The sequence below is a fragment of the Dermochelys coriacea genome, chromosome 20, assembly GCF_009764565.3.
Source record: "Dermochelys coriacea isolate rDerCor1 chromosome 20, rDerCor1.pri.v4, whole genome shotgun sequence".
NCBI lineage: Eukaryota > Metazoa > Chordata > Testudines > Dermochelyidae > Dermochelys > Dermochelys coriacea.
This window is the reverse complement of record NC_050087.2, coordinates 17,896,090-17,910,538: the sequence shown is the minus strand read 5'-3', so window position 1 is coordinate 17,910,538 and position 14,449 is coordinate 17,896,090. Positions and strand designations below refer to the sequence as shown.

The 14,449-nt window shown below is 61.7% G+C and overlaps 2 protein-coding genes across 3 annotated transcripts; one reads left to right on the top strand and one right to left on the bottom strand.

Annotated features, from left to right (window-relative positions):
* Positions 1-758: 758 nt before the first annotated feature.
* Positions 759-11,178, top strand: ATG4D (autophagy related 4D cysteine peptidase). Of its 2 annotated transcripts, none has more exons than XM_038379198.2 (11): positions 759-896; positions 2,817-3,117; positions 6,175-6,258; positions 7,060-7,233; positions 7,815-8,148; positions 8,365-8,429; positions 8,639-8,787; positions 9,377-9,455; positions 9,934-10,010; positions 10,096-10,215; positions 10,727-11,178. In XM_038379198.2, exons 2-11 carry the CDS (start codon positions 2,901-2,903, stop codon positions 10,898-10,900), a joined length of 1,473 nt encoding a protein of 490 aa, XP_038235126.1. In that variant the 5' UTR covers positions 759-896; positions 2,817-2,900; the 3' UTR covers positions 10,901-11,178. The 2 variants fall into 2 exon arrangements, with proteins under 2 accessions (XP_038235126.1, XP_038235125.1); XM_038379197.2 differs by having other exon boundaries at positions 762-896; positions 2,814-3,117.
* Positions 11,167-14,205, bottom strand: LOC119846070 (galactosylceramide sulfotransferase-like). The gene has a single exon (XM_038379199.2). The coding sequence runs from the start codon at positions 13,709-13,711 to the stop codon at positions 12,419-12,421; it is 1,293 nt and encodes a 430-aa protein (XP_038235127.1). The 5' UTR covers positions 13,712-14,205; the 3' UTR covers positions 11,167-12,418.
* Positions 14,206-14,449: the final 244 nt, after the last annotated feature.

Genomic DNA, 14,449 nt, shown 5'->3' with positions numbered 1-14,449 from the left:
ACCCTCCTGCCTCCGACGTGGGCGACCTCCGACCCCTCCTGACATCGACGTGGGCGACCTCCGACCCCTCCTGCCTCCGACGTGGGCGACCTCCGACCCCTCCTGCTTCCGACGTGGGCGACCTCCGACCCCTCCTGACATCGACGTGGGCGACCTCCGACCCCTCCTGCCTCCGACGTGGGCGACCTCCGAACGCTCCTGACATCGACGTGGGCGACCTCCGACCCCTCCTGCTTCCGACGTGGGCGACCTCCGACCCCTCCTGCTTCCGACGTGGGCGACCTCTGACCCCTCCTGACATCGACGTGGGCGACCTCTGAACCCTCCTGCCTCCGACGTGGGCGACCTCTGACCCCTCCTGACATCGACGTGGGCGACCTCCGACCCCTCCTGCCTCCGACGTGGGCGACCTCCGACCCCTCACCGACTCCTCCTATGTAGGTGACCTCTGACCCCTTCCACTTCGATGCCCTCTGACCCCTGACTTCTTCTGATTAGGTGACCCCTGACCCTTGCTGCTTGGGTGATCTCTGAAGCCCGCTAAACTCCAGTGACCTTTGACCTTTCGTCCCATCACATTGTAGTGACCTCTCACCTCCGGCCCTGTCAGACCCCGATGACCTCTGACCCCGACCTCCCCCTCCCGACCCCGCTAACCTCAGGGTGACCCCAAGCCGCGCCGGAAGGGACTCGCCCCGTCGCCTGGCAACGCCACTTCCGGTGACGTATGGCGCCGGCAGGGAGGCGCTTCCGCCCGGAGAGGGGCCGGGCGCTTCCGGGTTCTGGCCCGGAGCTAAGATGGCGGCGGCGGCGGGAGGCGGGGGAGCTGCGGGGCCCCAACCGGGGACCGAGTGAGCAGCGGAGCCGGCCCGGGCCCGAGCCCCGAGTCCGCCCAGGTGCGGCCGGGGTCTGGGGTGCTTACCGGGGGGCCGGGCGCGACGGAGGGGCTGTGGGGGGGCGCTGGGCTGCGGTTAGGGGGCAGGGCTGTGGGGGGGCGCTGGGCTGCGGTTAGGGGGCAGGGCTGTGGGGGGGCCCTGGGCTGCGGTTAGGGGGCAGGGCTGTGGGGGGGGCGCTGGGCTGCGGTTAGGGGGCAGGGCTGTGGGGGGGCGCTGGGCTGCGGTTAGGGGGCAGGGCTGTGGGGGGGGCCCTGGGCTGCGGTTAGGGGGCAGGGCTGTGGGGGACCCTGGGCTGCGGTTAGGGGGCAGGGCTGTGGGGGGGCGCTGGGCTGCGGTTAGGGGGCAGGGCTGTGGGGGGCCCCTGGGCTGCGGTTAGGGGGCAGGGCTGTGGGGGGGCCCTGGGCTGCGGTTAGGGGGCAGGGCTGTGGGGGGGCCCTGGGCTGCGGTTAGGGGGCAGGGCTGTGGGGGGGCCCTGGGCTGCGGTTAGGGGGCAGGGCTGTGGGGGGGCCCTGGGCTGCGGTTAGGGGGCAGGGCTGTGGGGGGGCCCTGGGCTGCGGTTAGGGGGCAGGGCTGTGGGGGGCCCTGGGCTGCGGTTAGGGGGGCAGGGCTGTGGGGGGGGCCCTGGGCTGCGGTTAGGGGGCAGGGCTGTGGGGGGGCGCTGGGCTGCGGTTAGGGGGCAGGGCTGTGGGGGGGCGCTGGGCTGCGGTTAGGGGGCAGGGCTGTGGGGGGGCCCTGGGCTGCGGTTAGGGGGCAGGGCTGTGGGGGGCGCTGGGCTGCGGTTAGGGGGCAGGGCTGTGGGGGGCGCTGGGCTGCGGTTAGGGGGCAGGGCTGTGGGGGGGCGCTGGGCTGCGGTTAGGGGGCAGGGCTGTGAGGTAGGTGTGTGGGAAACCCTGAGCTATGGGGGGTGCGCTGCGGACAGGGCTGCATGGGGGAAGCACTGGAGTTATGGGGGGCTGGAGTCCCCCCAGCAGGCCTGCGGGGGGTGGTATTGGGACAGGGCTGTGGGTTGTTTTCAGATTGGAGGGGCTCGGCGTGCGGGCTGTATGGGGACAGCCAGAGCTAGGCAGTGGGGTGCTCAGGCTATGGGGGTCCCCCGTGAGGTGATTGTCAGGGGACCTCAGGCAATTCCTGGCTTAGTAGGTTTGGGGAGGGGGGCCCCTCGGGTGTGGAGCAGGGACTTGGCTGTGGGGTGCCAGAGCTGCCTAGGAGGCATCGGCTGGGTGGGGAGCAGCGGGGCTATGCAGGTGTGGGGCAGGTTTGGGGGGTGCCAGGGGTAGGTCTTGGCTCTGGGCCGTGTCTCAGGTTGGACTCGGGGCTATGAGAGCTCTCTTTGGATAGCTGCATGGCGGAGAGGTGGTGAAGAGTCTTAGCTGGGGGTGCCGGGGCTGTGGAGGGGACCATGAAGGGATTCCCCTGGCAGAGGTGCCTGCGGGAGGTCAGGTGATGGGAGGCCCAGGGTGTCCAGGGCTTGCAGTCCTCAGAGAGCCCCTGCAACCCAGTGCGGCAGGAAGCTGCTTCTCCCTGCGTGCCCAGTATGGAAAGAGGGTAGGGTGAGGACAGCACCGTGGGGTGGGGCATGTGGGTGTAAGGTGAGGCAAGAGGGAGAAAGGACTCTATGGGAGGCTTCCCTCTGTGCCTTACCCACTACTAACTGCGCTGCCCTGGCTTGGTGTGTTGCACTGACTTACTGCCCTGACGCCTGGATTTGTTCCCTGGGCCTTTCGCTCACCTGTGCTGTGTCAAGCAGCCCAGCCCGTGTTCAAATGCCCTTCTCTTGCAGCGGCATTGAGGGGTGAGGTGCAGACCTGGGGAAATGACAGGGTGCTGGGGGGGGTGACATTCACCCCTCTGTGCTAACAGTGAGTATCCAAATGCCGCCGCCTCCCTGAAAATAACCCCTTGTCTCTGGTCGCTCAGCAGCTCTGCTCTCCTGGCAATGCACGTGCACTTGCGTCCCGGCCCTGCTGCCCTGAGAACACCGTCTGCGCCTGTCCCGCCTTCTAAATGAATTCCATCTCGCCTGCCTCGGTGCAGTATGTCAGCCAGGACGAGCTGCGCCATTCAGATGGCAGGAAGCTCTTTAACCCCAGGGCCGGGAGCCAGGATGGGAGCTGCAATGGGCTGTTCCCAGGGGGGGCGCAGAGCGGCCAGCCCAGCGAACCTGATGAGGTGGACAAGATCAAGAACAAGCTTCTCTCAGCCTGGAACAACGTGAAATACGGTGAGCGCCCCAGCCACCTAGTTACTGCCCAGCTCGCTGTTGTGTGGCCTTCGGGGAAGGAGATCTCTGTCTACTCTGACTCACCGCCCAGTCAGTGCACCTGGGATTTCAAATGTGCCGGGTGCGGCTTGGCCAGCAGGGAAGAGAATGATGAGATGTCATGTGTCTGTATTGGAACTCTGGCTGCCCCAAAATGTGCTGCTTCTGGGGCTTTAAGCTCCCCTCCGCTCCTGGTCTCCTGGGAGTGCTTGGCCTGGGTTAGTTTAGCTGTGCCAGTGCAGCAGCCTGTTGCAGGCCGCTTCTGTTGTGGTGATGGTAAAGGGAGCGTCCGTGGCTGTGTGTTGAAAAGGCTCTTCCCCCAGATCTCTAGCTGGGGCGTGGCAGCTCCAGTGATGACAGCTGTTGGTTTGTGGGCAGCAGGCAGGTTGGTGCATTGTGATCTGCTAGTTGTCTTGTAGATTCCCATGTCGATTCCCCTGGTGCTTGTGTCAGAAAACTCCCTGCTTCTGTCCGTGGGGGAGCGGCCCGTCCAGGTTGCCTACGGTCTCTGTGGGTGTGTCTGGATGCTGTGGCAAGTCTAGGCCTATGAGCAAGCCAGGTCTTGATGTTTGTGAGAATCCTGCCAGCTGGACTCCAGCCAGGTGGCCCTGCTGGGAGGCTTGGTTTTCACCCATTCTCAGCCCTAGCTGTGTTCTGACCTGAAGACTCCTCAGTCCACCTGGAACAGGGACCTCGAAATTCCTGTTCTAATCCCAGCCCTGAAACTGCTGCCCTCTGGGCCCAGGGCAAGTCACTTAACCCTCTCTGTCTTCCCCAGCGGTGAAATACAGTGATCAAACAGCTCACCCACAGCATAGGAGGGTGACGAGAATCAGTCAATCAGTGCCTCCTCATGTCTTGCAGGCTTAGGGGGATCCCTAAGAAATGAGGAATGTCTAGGGTAATGGCTACAAACTGAGCCCGTCATTCATGCTGTTTCCTAACCAGGACAGCTTTGAGTCCCGTTCCTAGCAAGGTAGCAGAAACCTCACCATGAGTGGAGAGGGTGGGGTTCCCCATTGCAACTGAGTGCATATTTCTCTTCCTGTAACTCAGTCAATTCCGGCAGATCAAGGGCTCCTCCAACTCACTGGCTGCTGACATGGCTGGAAAGACCACACTCCCTCTGAGTTCTGGCTCTGTTTGTGTCAGGGCAACGAGAGCTGACCTCAAACCTACCCTCCTCCTCCTGTGGTTGCCTGTTGCCTGCATGTGAGAGTCACTTTATCTTGCTGATAAACTTTTTGCAACACTTCTGCTGTATCAGCATGTCAACAAAGGCAGTTCTGGTCCTGCGCTCCTCTGGATGGTCAGGATTTGGAAGCTGGAAGGTCCTGGGAGGACAGCTTCACTCCTATAGAGCCCTGGCTGAAGGTCACCTGCCTTGAGGACCAGGCTCCTCCTGCTGTGCCATGTGACTCCTGGGCCCTGGTGTGGCTGGGCTAGGGGATAATGCAGGAGTGTTTCAAAGAAAGTCCCTAGAATCCCCCCCACACACACCCCTGCAGCAGCTGCTACCTTACAGCCCTGTGAGTGGCCAGGATCAAAGCAGAGTGCAGGGACTCCCAAGGGTGGAGGCAGGTGCCTCAGGACCATAGAGGGCTGTTAGTGGGCATGTTGAAGGGAGCAGGTGAGCGAAATGCAGAGCTCGGACTGTGCGAGCTGAGAGGTATTCCTGGCCCCAGCTGGTGTACGCACCCTCTCTACAGGCTCTTACGCTGCTTATTGTTGTGCTCTCCGAGTTCCTCCCAGGCGCGCATTAAACAATGGGATTATCTGTCTCTCAACTGTTAGTCCTCTCCCCTGCCCCGGGGAGCAGCCCATGCAGTGACGTGGCGTGTTTTGGTAGCATTCTAGAGTTGTTTGAAATGTCCCTGCTGCTCTGTGTTGGAGAAGGCAGGTCAACGAAATGCCCCTTGCATTTGCAGCAGAAGGTGGGAGGTTTGAGAAAGTCCTTTGTTCCCAGAGGAGTTTGTTCCACCATCAGGGAGTGGCCTCTGAGAAAACTCTCTTCTGCCCAGCCAAGCCTTACCCATAGGGCACAGCACTCTATTGTGCCGGGGAGTGGAGCTGTCGACCACGGTCCCCTGGAGCTTTGGACGGTCTTTTAGATATCTTGGGCCCAGGCCAAGAAGCGAACCCCTTGAAGCTAAGGACCGAGACCTTGATCTGGAGCCAGCAGTGTGGGAAGCCAGTGTAGAGAGTGGAGGAGAAATAAGCAGCACCTTTCATCTACACCCTGTGTCTAGATCAGTGCTGCAATTAACATGGCTGCTTCTAACAACCTGCTGCATGCTGCTGGCAAATGCTGATCACAGCTCCTGGAGCCACCCACAGAGGGAATTTCAAGGCGAGGTTCTTGACTGTTGCCTGTTTCACTTCCTCCAATGGGCTGTAGCTGGTAGCCTAGAGCAACAAAGTAAATGGGTGGGAGGGCCATGGCCCAGCCAGCAAGTGGAGCACAGCATTCCTGAGGGAGCTGGCCAGAGGACTGGTTTGGGTTTGACTGGCGAGGCCGTGTGGCAGGATTCAGCTGCCCCATGACCTGCTCTGGCTTTCTTTGTACCATTGAACCAAGGTGTGGCTATTGGCATTTTCTCTCCTTTAAATTACATGCATGCGGGCAGGTGGCAAACACAACCAGAGCCGTGGGCGCAGGGGCTCAGTCAGCCCTACCCCCAAGTGACCCCCCCCAAAGCTGAGTACATGGTGCCCACCTGAACCGATTGCAGTCAGGACACGATACTGAGGACAGGGCATCTCTTGAGCACCTGGGGTAATGCCCTGTGGCAGGGAAATCTAGGGCAGCCAGCCAGAGCATCAGAGTTTTGTACACTGGCTGAATCCACGCCCCGTGCATGGGAATACAGCTGTGGGTTATTGACCCTGGCTGCTGGGGATGTGAGTGTTTAGTAGGAGGAAGGAGCTGGCTATTCTCTGTGATGGTCAAGACCTGGGAATGGAAGGGAGTGCAGACGGGAGGACACTGCTCACTTCTCTCTGCTTCTCCCCTCCCAGGATGGACGGTCAAGACTAAAACCAACTTCAGCAAGCTGTCCCCCATATACCTCTTCGGCCACGTCTATTGCTTCGAGGTGGAGGGTGAGTAGCCGGGATAGCGCAGAGATCAGCCATGACTCCATCTTGCCTAGCTCCCGTCTGGCCAAAGGCCCAGAACCAGAGCTGGGTGGGATTTTTCAGTGAACCATTTCCTAGCTTGGGAATGCTGATTTGTCCAAACCAGGAAGGGCAATTTCACGAACCTCTCGACTTGGGGAGAAGGGAGGCAGCTGCGGAGTTGTGGGGTTTGGTGTTTCCAAAATGAGCAGTTCCGGTTTCCTGGTTCGTGCCGATTTTGTTTATAAAGTCAAACTAATTTGAGCACAACCCCACCCCTTCTGCCCCCAGTGGACGGAAACAAAACCTTTGCAAAAAAAGAAAAGGAGTACTACTCTGAAAACCTTTGCAGTGACCCAAACCAAAACTCTTCCCTTGAGATCTTGGCTCTTCATCCCGATTCAGGGAGGGGAAAAGTATCAAAATCTCACATTTGTGTTGGATGACTCGTTTCCCACCCAGCTTTATGTGGAATCCCACTCCCCCGCCCCCATCACACACCTTAATCCCTAGTGTTTGGGAGCCCTGGCCCAGAGCTCTCTCCTGTTGATAAGGCTCAGTGCTAACATCGCCCCCTCTGGCCACTGACGGAGCAGCACTGAGAGGCTCCAAAATGGGGCTGTGACAGCAGGGTTCCTTTCTGTGTTGCTACCCTGCCCCTGGATTGAGTGGGGAGGCCTCCCATACGTGTTTGGCAGCTGGTGGCTGGGCAGGGGCCCCTGTGGCTGGTGGGGGTCCCTCCTGCCCCCCTGTGGCTGACTGGGCCGGGGGGGGTCTCTCCTGCAGAGGACGTGGAGCGATTCCAGAAGGACTTTGCCTCCCGCATCTGGCTCACCTACCGCCGGGAGTTCCAGCAGCTGGAGGGCACCGTGTGGACCACGGACTGCGGCTGGGGATGCATGCTCCGCAGCGGGCAGATGATTCTCGCCCAAGGGCTCCTTCTGCATTTCCTCGGCAGCAGTGAGTGTGGGGGTGGGCTGCTGGCGGGCGCCGCAGAAATCCAAGGCTGGCCAGCGTGCGCCCAGGGCTCCCGGTTCTGTGCCCTGGCCCTGGGGGGTGGCATGTGGGAGGGGTAAAGGAGCTTCAGAGGAAGGGTTAAGACACCCTGCAAGAAGTGGCAGTGGGACCGTCTGCCCCCCGGGGGGAGAGTTCTGCCCCAAGAGCTAGGGGCAAGACACTGCACGTGCTCAGCAAAGGCCACAGCTGCTCTGGCTGCTGGGGTGGAGGGAGCAGCCGGCGCTCCGAGCACCCTGGGTCGTGTCCCTTTGTTGGTAATACCCTGCCTAGCCCCTCCCTAGAGCACTCAGCCTTTCACAATGTAGGTGGGTGTTTCTGAGGGAAACTGAGGCAGGGGCAGGAACAGAATCCAGGAGTCGGCTTCCCAGGAGGACAGTGCATTTCTGGCCTGGACTCCATGAGTGACTTTCAGGCTGAGCTCTGGCCCCTGGAGAGGGGTATTGGCATCATGCCACATGTGGACCCTGCACCATCCAGGGCAGACTTGTGGGACACGTCGTCTGTACCTCTCCTGTTACTCTTAGACTGGACCTGGCCCGATGCCTTGTTCACCACCAGCCTGGTGGAGATGGACCCCATGAAACCTCTCTCTCCTGCCCGGCCTGGCAGAACCGGCTTGCAGCAGCTGCCTACCCTCTCCGTGGACAGAGGCAGGGACCACTGGGGCATCTGGGCCCCTCTGCGCCCCCTTAGCCCACAGGAGCTGGAGAAGGAGCGCAGCCACCGCATGATCGTCTCATGGTTCGCAGATCACCCTCAGGCACCCTTCGGCATCCACCGGCTGGTGGAGCTGGGGAGGAGCTCGGGGAAGAAAGCCGGGGACTGGTACGGCCCCTCCATTGCTGCCCACATTGTCAGGTGAGCTGATGACGGCCCCCAGCACCGGGGATCAATCCACGCTGACTCCACCGGGGCGGCCCTGGGCATGACATGGGAGCTCTCCTGAAGCACAAGCCTGCGGCCTGCAATCTCCACTCCCGCGGTGCCTGGCATTTTCCGATCCCAGTTGCAGAGCTGGGCTGGGGCGAGGCCAGGCCGCAGGACGCTCATTCTCTTCCCCTCCATCTCCTGCAGGAAAGCGGTCGAAGGCTGTTTGGAAGGCAGCAGCCTGGCTGTCTACGTATCTCAGGACTGCACAGGTGAGCTGCCCCAGGCTGGTGCTGTGGTGATGGGGTAGCCTGTGGATGTGCTCCATGGACACCCGGGGTAGGGGGCACTCTGACTCTCAGGTGTCACACCTAGAGGCTGGGGGTCTCTCCCTGCCCCGGGCTAGGATCTGACCCCCCTCCCCCCCGGCAGAAGAAGCCAGACCCTAACCCCCCTCCCCTCTGTCTGGTGACCCGCTCAGTGTACAAGGGGGACGTGGCGAGACTGGTGTCGGGGAGCGACGGCCGGACTGTGCCTGATCCTGGCGCCAAGCGGAAAGCTGTCATCATCCTGGTGCCCATGCGCCTGGGCGGGGAGACCCTCAATCCTGTCTATGTAGATTGCGTGAAGGTAGGGCAGGGGCGGGTCCTGAACAACTGGGGCACCTTGATTGGTGCGGGAAGGAATGGAAGGCAGGACTTGTCCAGCCCCCATCACATAAGTATCTGCCTGTCCCAATCTCTAATGTATTTCTCCTCACTGCTCTCCGCTATTATCCCCATGGCACAGATGGGGAAACTGAGGCACGGAGAGGCTAAGGGATGTTCAAAGGTGCCCCAGGGAGTCTGTCAGAGCTGGGAATTGAACCTGGGTCTCCCAAGTCCCAGGCTAGCACCCTGCCCATCCTTCCTGTCAGTCCCCGTCTTGCCAGCTGCTCTGGCATGGTACGTCAAGCTGCCTCGAGACACGGCCCAATGTAGGAACCTCCTGAGGCCTTGGGGTAAGCCCCATCTCCCTGGAAGTCCTCTTGGTGACGCCCCCATCCAGCTCCATAGTGGAGAGCAGCCTCACGTTTAGCTGCATGGATCCCTGCTGTCTGCCTGGGCAGGCCACGCCCGCCCCAGGGCCCATGCTGGGGGCAGGGCTGCAGCCGTGGTGGGGCAGCAGGAAGTGAATACTAAGGCTGAGCCCCCCACCCTGTGTCTCCATCTCCCTTCAGGAGCTTCTGAAGCTGGAGCTCTGCATCGGGATCATCGGTGGGAAGCCCAAGCACTCGCTCTACTTCGTGGGCTACCAAGGTATGTGCCTGCAAGCTCCTGCCCGGTGCCCATCCCTGGCATGTTCGGGGCAGCAGAGCGGGGAAAACAGGCTCTTCCCGTGGGAAATCTCCGGCCTCTTGGCAAAAAATGGAAACTCCGCTGCGGTGCCTCCTGGGAGTTGTAGTTCAGGTGCCCCCCAGTCTCCTCCCTGGGCCTGGCTCCCTGGTTGGACTACAGCTCCCATGATGCACCAGTCTTCCTGTGGTGAGGGGTGGTGGCTGTCTCCTGGGAGTCCCTGGCCACAGTACATCATGGGAGGTGTAGTCTGGCTGGGGAGCCTGGCCCATAGGAGAAGGGGGAACAGGAGGGAACCAAACCACAGCTCCCATGTGGCACTGCAGCCGATCTGAGTCGCAATGCTTTGGGCTGGGGCTGGTGTGATCCCTGCTGCCTGAGGGAGGGGCTGCTGAGCTCCTGCTGATGCTTCCCCTCTCCCCACCTCCCCCCTTCCTTCCAGACGACTTCCTGCTGTACCTGGACCCCCACTACTGCCAGCCCTTTGTGGACACCACCAAGGAGAACTTCCCCCTGGAGGTCGGTACAAGATGGGGAATGTGGGGGTAGCTGCTGCCGGGGGCTGGCTCCGTAGAGTAACACATGTATGTGCTCTCTCTCCCAGTCGTTCCACTGCAGCTCACCCCGCAAAATGGCCTTCAGCAAAATGGATCCCAGCTGCACCATCGGCTTCTACGCCCGCGATGGGCAGGAGTTGAACATGCTGTGCTCAGAGTTGACCAGGGTAAGGGCCACAGTGGGCAATGTCTTGGTGCCAGCTGGAGTGGGGACCGGCTGGGGGGTGCATTCTGCTGGGGCCACAGAACGCCCTGGATGTAGCCCTCCCGCAGCTCCTGTGCTGGTGCCTGGCATCTGCACTGTGCGTGCGGGCACCTGCCTGGGAAAAGCATCGTGTGGATTCTGCCTCCTGCCACTGGAGGAGACTTAAGCCCACCTCAATATCTGGATCCTGCCTGGTCAGAACAGCGCAGGACGGCTCTGTTCTCCTCCCCCAACGCTTGCCCATGCGGGTGAGGGCTCGGAGAAGCCACCGTGCTAAGCCAAGGGGCTGGTGCCTCCAATGGCCTGGCCCCGAGCCTTTTCCCTGCCCCTTGCAGCATGGGCTTCCTGAGCTGCTGGCTGGGAGCAGGGGGACGCTGCGTGGATTTTGCAAGCGGATAACGTGTGTATGGCGAAGGGGGTGGGGTGTCTGCCTCCCGCTCGTGGTCCTCTGACCCCAGCCCTCTGCCCCCCAGGTACTGAACTCCTCGTCGGCCAAGGAGAAGTACCCCATGTTCACGTTGATGGAGGGGCAGGCGCAGGAGTATGGGCTGGCCGAGCTGTGCTCCCGCTTCTCCCAGCAGGCTGTGCAGCTCCCCAAGCGCCGCGAGGCCAAGAAGCCCAGCTCGGACGAGTTCGTCTTTCTGTGAGCAGGGGGAGGCCGCGCCCTCTTATTTATTACTTATTTATAGAGACGTGGCGGGGGCCACTGGCTGCCCCGCACACCATGTCACAACACTGGCAGTGCAGCAGGGGGCGCTGGGACGTTGCCCAAGGGCAGCCCCCCACTGCTGTGGGGACAGGCAGCCGGCGAACTGGAGAGACCCCTGCTGCACACTGTACTTCCCAGGCTGCGATTTACACTGGAATAAATCCCTGGCACTCGGGGGAGAGCGGTGCCCTCACCTAGGCCGGGCCTGTTACTTTGCTGGGATCTAGCGCTCCCTGAAGCTGATCGACTGCTGCACGGGTCATTTGCTGTTTCCTGCTGGAGTCTGGCTCTGCCCTCTGCTGGCTCCCGGGCTGCCAGGGCGGGACCCTCCTGCCCCTCTGAACCGGAGTGCAGAGGTCAGATGGCCCAGCTGCAGCCTGTCCCCAGAGGGAGCTGCCATCCGCAGGCACTGACCCTGTGAGGTGGGGGGACACCTGTATCCCCTAGGGGACCTTAGCACTGCTGTCCACAAGACCACTGCCCTGGTGCGTCACCCCTCGCACCATAGGGAATGAGACTAGGCCTCCAAGCCAGGAGGTGGTTACTAGCAAATGTGAGGGGCTAGGCCCTTCCCCCATGGCTGTCCCAGGAGTAGAGCCACAGGGCTACTGTGTGGGCACCAGGCAGCCCCTCCATTGCTCTAATCCAGCCCTGGCACAGAGGAAAGCTGGAGCCAGGGGCCCCATGGCTTATGGGGTGTCGGCAGGCTGAGAGGGCTTTAGGACGGGAATCGAACCAGCCATGTGCAACGTGTGTAGTGAGGGGTGGCTCTGGAAACCCCCTAAGAAAGGGGGCTCTCCCTACCCCCCATGAGCACCCCTCTGGGGCAGCTGACCCATTCCCCCCTAGCCCAGGGCAGCCCAACGGAGCAGGCTCTTCCTGCATCGGTGTCAGAACATGAGCCACAGCTGCTGGTTTTGAATGGACCTGGTTTATTTATTGTGGGTGCCCCCAGCTCAGGACACAGTGTGCAGGGGTGCTCCCCCCCACAAGTCAGGTGCTTCTTGGGCCTCTCAGGTAAAGTCCTGCTGGAAGGAGAAAGTTGGGGAGCACACGTGACATAGGGTGTGGCAGGGCCACTTCCAGCTTCTCCAGGGTGTGCTACAGCAGCGCCCTGTGGATCTGGCTAAGAGCAGGGCTCCCGGCGGCTCAGCCCCCAGTGGGGCAGGGGAGAGGGGTTAGGCTGGGCACTGCACACACTGAGCTTGCAGTCCCGAGCGCTGCCCTGAAGGGCTCACCATCTGGCTAGGCGAAGGGTGAGGAGTCACAGGCTCAGAGCGGGAGGTGGGCAGTGACAAAGCAGCGAAGAAAACCCAGCTGCCCTGCCTCTTGCTCTGCTCGCGGGCTGTGGCTCAGAGAGGGGCTGTAGTGCCAGGGGGCTGGGCTGCTGCTCTGGGCCCTGAGGCCCAGCTGGGGCTCACTGGTGGGTTATCAAAGCCCCCTGGCCTGTCCCCCACTAGTCACGCGGCAGGCAGCACATCTCCCTGCCATACTGCCGGTAGTAAAGGTGGGCGTGATACTGCAGCTCCGGCAGCACCAGGCGATAGCAGCTGGCATGCTGGGCCGGTGGGAGGCTGGGCCGCAGGTTGTAGCCCAGGATGGCAGCGGTGTCAGGCTGCCAGGGCCGCAGCTCGTCTGCTGTCTCCTCCGGCCCCACGGCCTCCCCGGCCAGGCAGGTCTCCCGGGTCTCCCGCAGCAGCAAGCGCAGGGCGTCCAGCTCGCCCTTCATGCGCGTGTAGCCGTAACGTTCCACCCGGCGCCACAGCACGGCCTGGAAGTACCGATAGAGCTGTACATCCAGCCAGTTCCACGCCCGGATCCGCCGCGCCAGCCCCGGTGCCGCAGCCTCGTCTGCAGCCCCCTGGCGGGCGTTGATCCGCACGTAGGCCAGCTCCTCCAGCCGCAGCCCCAGCAGCTCCCGTGCCAGCAGCAGGGACTCGTCGAAGTGCTCAGCGATGAGCACCAGGTGGAAGGTCCGGTTCAGCCGCTCCAGCTCCCAGTCCCACCGGCTGCCCCCTTCCTCCCCGCCGGCCGCCAGCCCCAGGTCAAAGGCCATGGGGTTCCTGGCCAGCCCGTTGCCCATGTCAGCCAGGTCGTAGTACCGCGCCGGGGCCTGCAGGAAGGCAGCCAGGGGCTGGGTGTGGTTGGCGAAGGGCCGGAAGGCAGGTACGGTGCTGCGGTAGTAGGCGAAGACGGACTGGAAGGTGCGGACGGGGTCACGCAGGATGGTGAGGTAGAGGCTGTCCGGGGGCATGACCCGTTGCACCTCGCTGGCTGCCAGCCGCAGGTGGCTGAGCAGCAGGTTGTAGCGGGCAGCGCCCGGCGGCAGCGGCTCCACAAAGGTGGCAGCAAAGCGCTGGGGGTAGGCGAACTGGTAGGTGTAGCGAGGGAAGGCCACGGTGAGATTACGCCGCTCGCCCAGACGGAAGAGGATGTTCTGCAGGGTGCTACTGCCCGTCTTGTGGGTCTTCACGAACACCACGTTGGGGGGAGGGCGGCCAGAGCTCTTCCCCTGCAGCATCTCAGTGGGGCTGGTTCTACCCACCTCCCTGTGGTGGGACAGAGGGGGTGGGTTAGGGGCCCCCAGGTGCTGCATGGCCAGGTCCAGCCCCACTGAGCTGAGTCTGAATCGACTGGTGGACAGGATGGGAGAAAGGGCCAGGCTGGGGAGGGGACTCAGCCTGCAGCCCTGGGAATAAAACCCAGGTATCCTGAGTGCCAGCCTGGAGCCCTGGTTGTGCTGCTCCATCGTAAACCTCCCACACCCCTAATCCCTGCCCAGCGATCCTGTGTCACTAGTGGCTGGTCTCAAGGCCCTGCGTGCACGAATCCCCTGGCTGCTGGCCTCTGGGCCAGGCCGTGCTGGCAAGGCCAGAGCGGGGGCACCTGTGCCTACCCCCAGCCTGCACCACTTGTCAGCATGGTGGTGATAGGCTTTGCCGCACTCATCTTGGGTCCCAGCCAGCTGCTGGGGGACTCAGGGCCTAGCCCTCCCATGGCAGGGAAGGTGCTCCAGCCCTTGGCTGTTTCCTGTGAAAACCCTGCCTGGGAGAACTGCCCCAGCAGCCACTAACTGCCAGGGAGTGTGTCGAGGCTACAGCGGGTGATACTGAAAGGTGAACTGTCAGGTTGGAGGGAGGTTACCAGTGGAGTTCCTCAGGGATCGGTTTTGGGACCAATATTATTTAATCTTTTTATTACTGACCTTGGCACAAAAAGTGGGTGTGTGCTAATAAAGTTAGTGGATGATACAAAGCTGGGAGGTATTGCCAATTTAGAGAAGGATCGGGATATCATACAGGAGGATCTGGTGACCTTGTAAACTGGAGTAATAGTAATAGGATGAAATTTAATAGTGAGAAGTGTAAGGTTATGCATTTAGGGATTAATAACAAGAATTTTAGTTATAAGCTGGGAATGCATCAATTAGAAGTAATGGAGGAGGAGAAGGACCTTGGAGTATTGGTTGACCACAGGATGACTATGT

Excerpts from the sequence above, each read along its gene's own strand:
- ATG4D (XM_038379198.2), top strand. The coding sequence starts at position 2,901 with ATGAATTCCATCTCGCCTGCCTCGGTGCAGTATGTCAGCCAGGACGAG. Across the intron at positions 8,149-8,364 it reads ATTGCTGCCCACATTGTCAG|GAAAGCGGTCGAAGGCTGTT; the intron begins GTGAGCTGATGA and ends CATCTCCTGCAG. Across the intron at positions 9,456-9,933 it reads CTACTTCGTGGGCTACCAAG|ACGACTTCCTGCTGTACCTG; the intron begins GTATGTGCCTGC and ends CCTTCCTTCCAG.
- LOC119846070 (XM_038379199.2), bottom strand. The coding sequence starts at position 13,711 with ATGGAGCAGCACAACCAGGGCTCCAGGCTGGCACTCAGGATACCTGGG.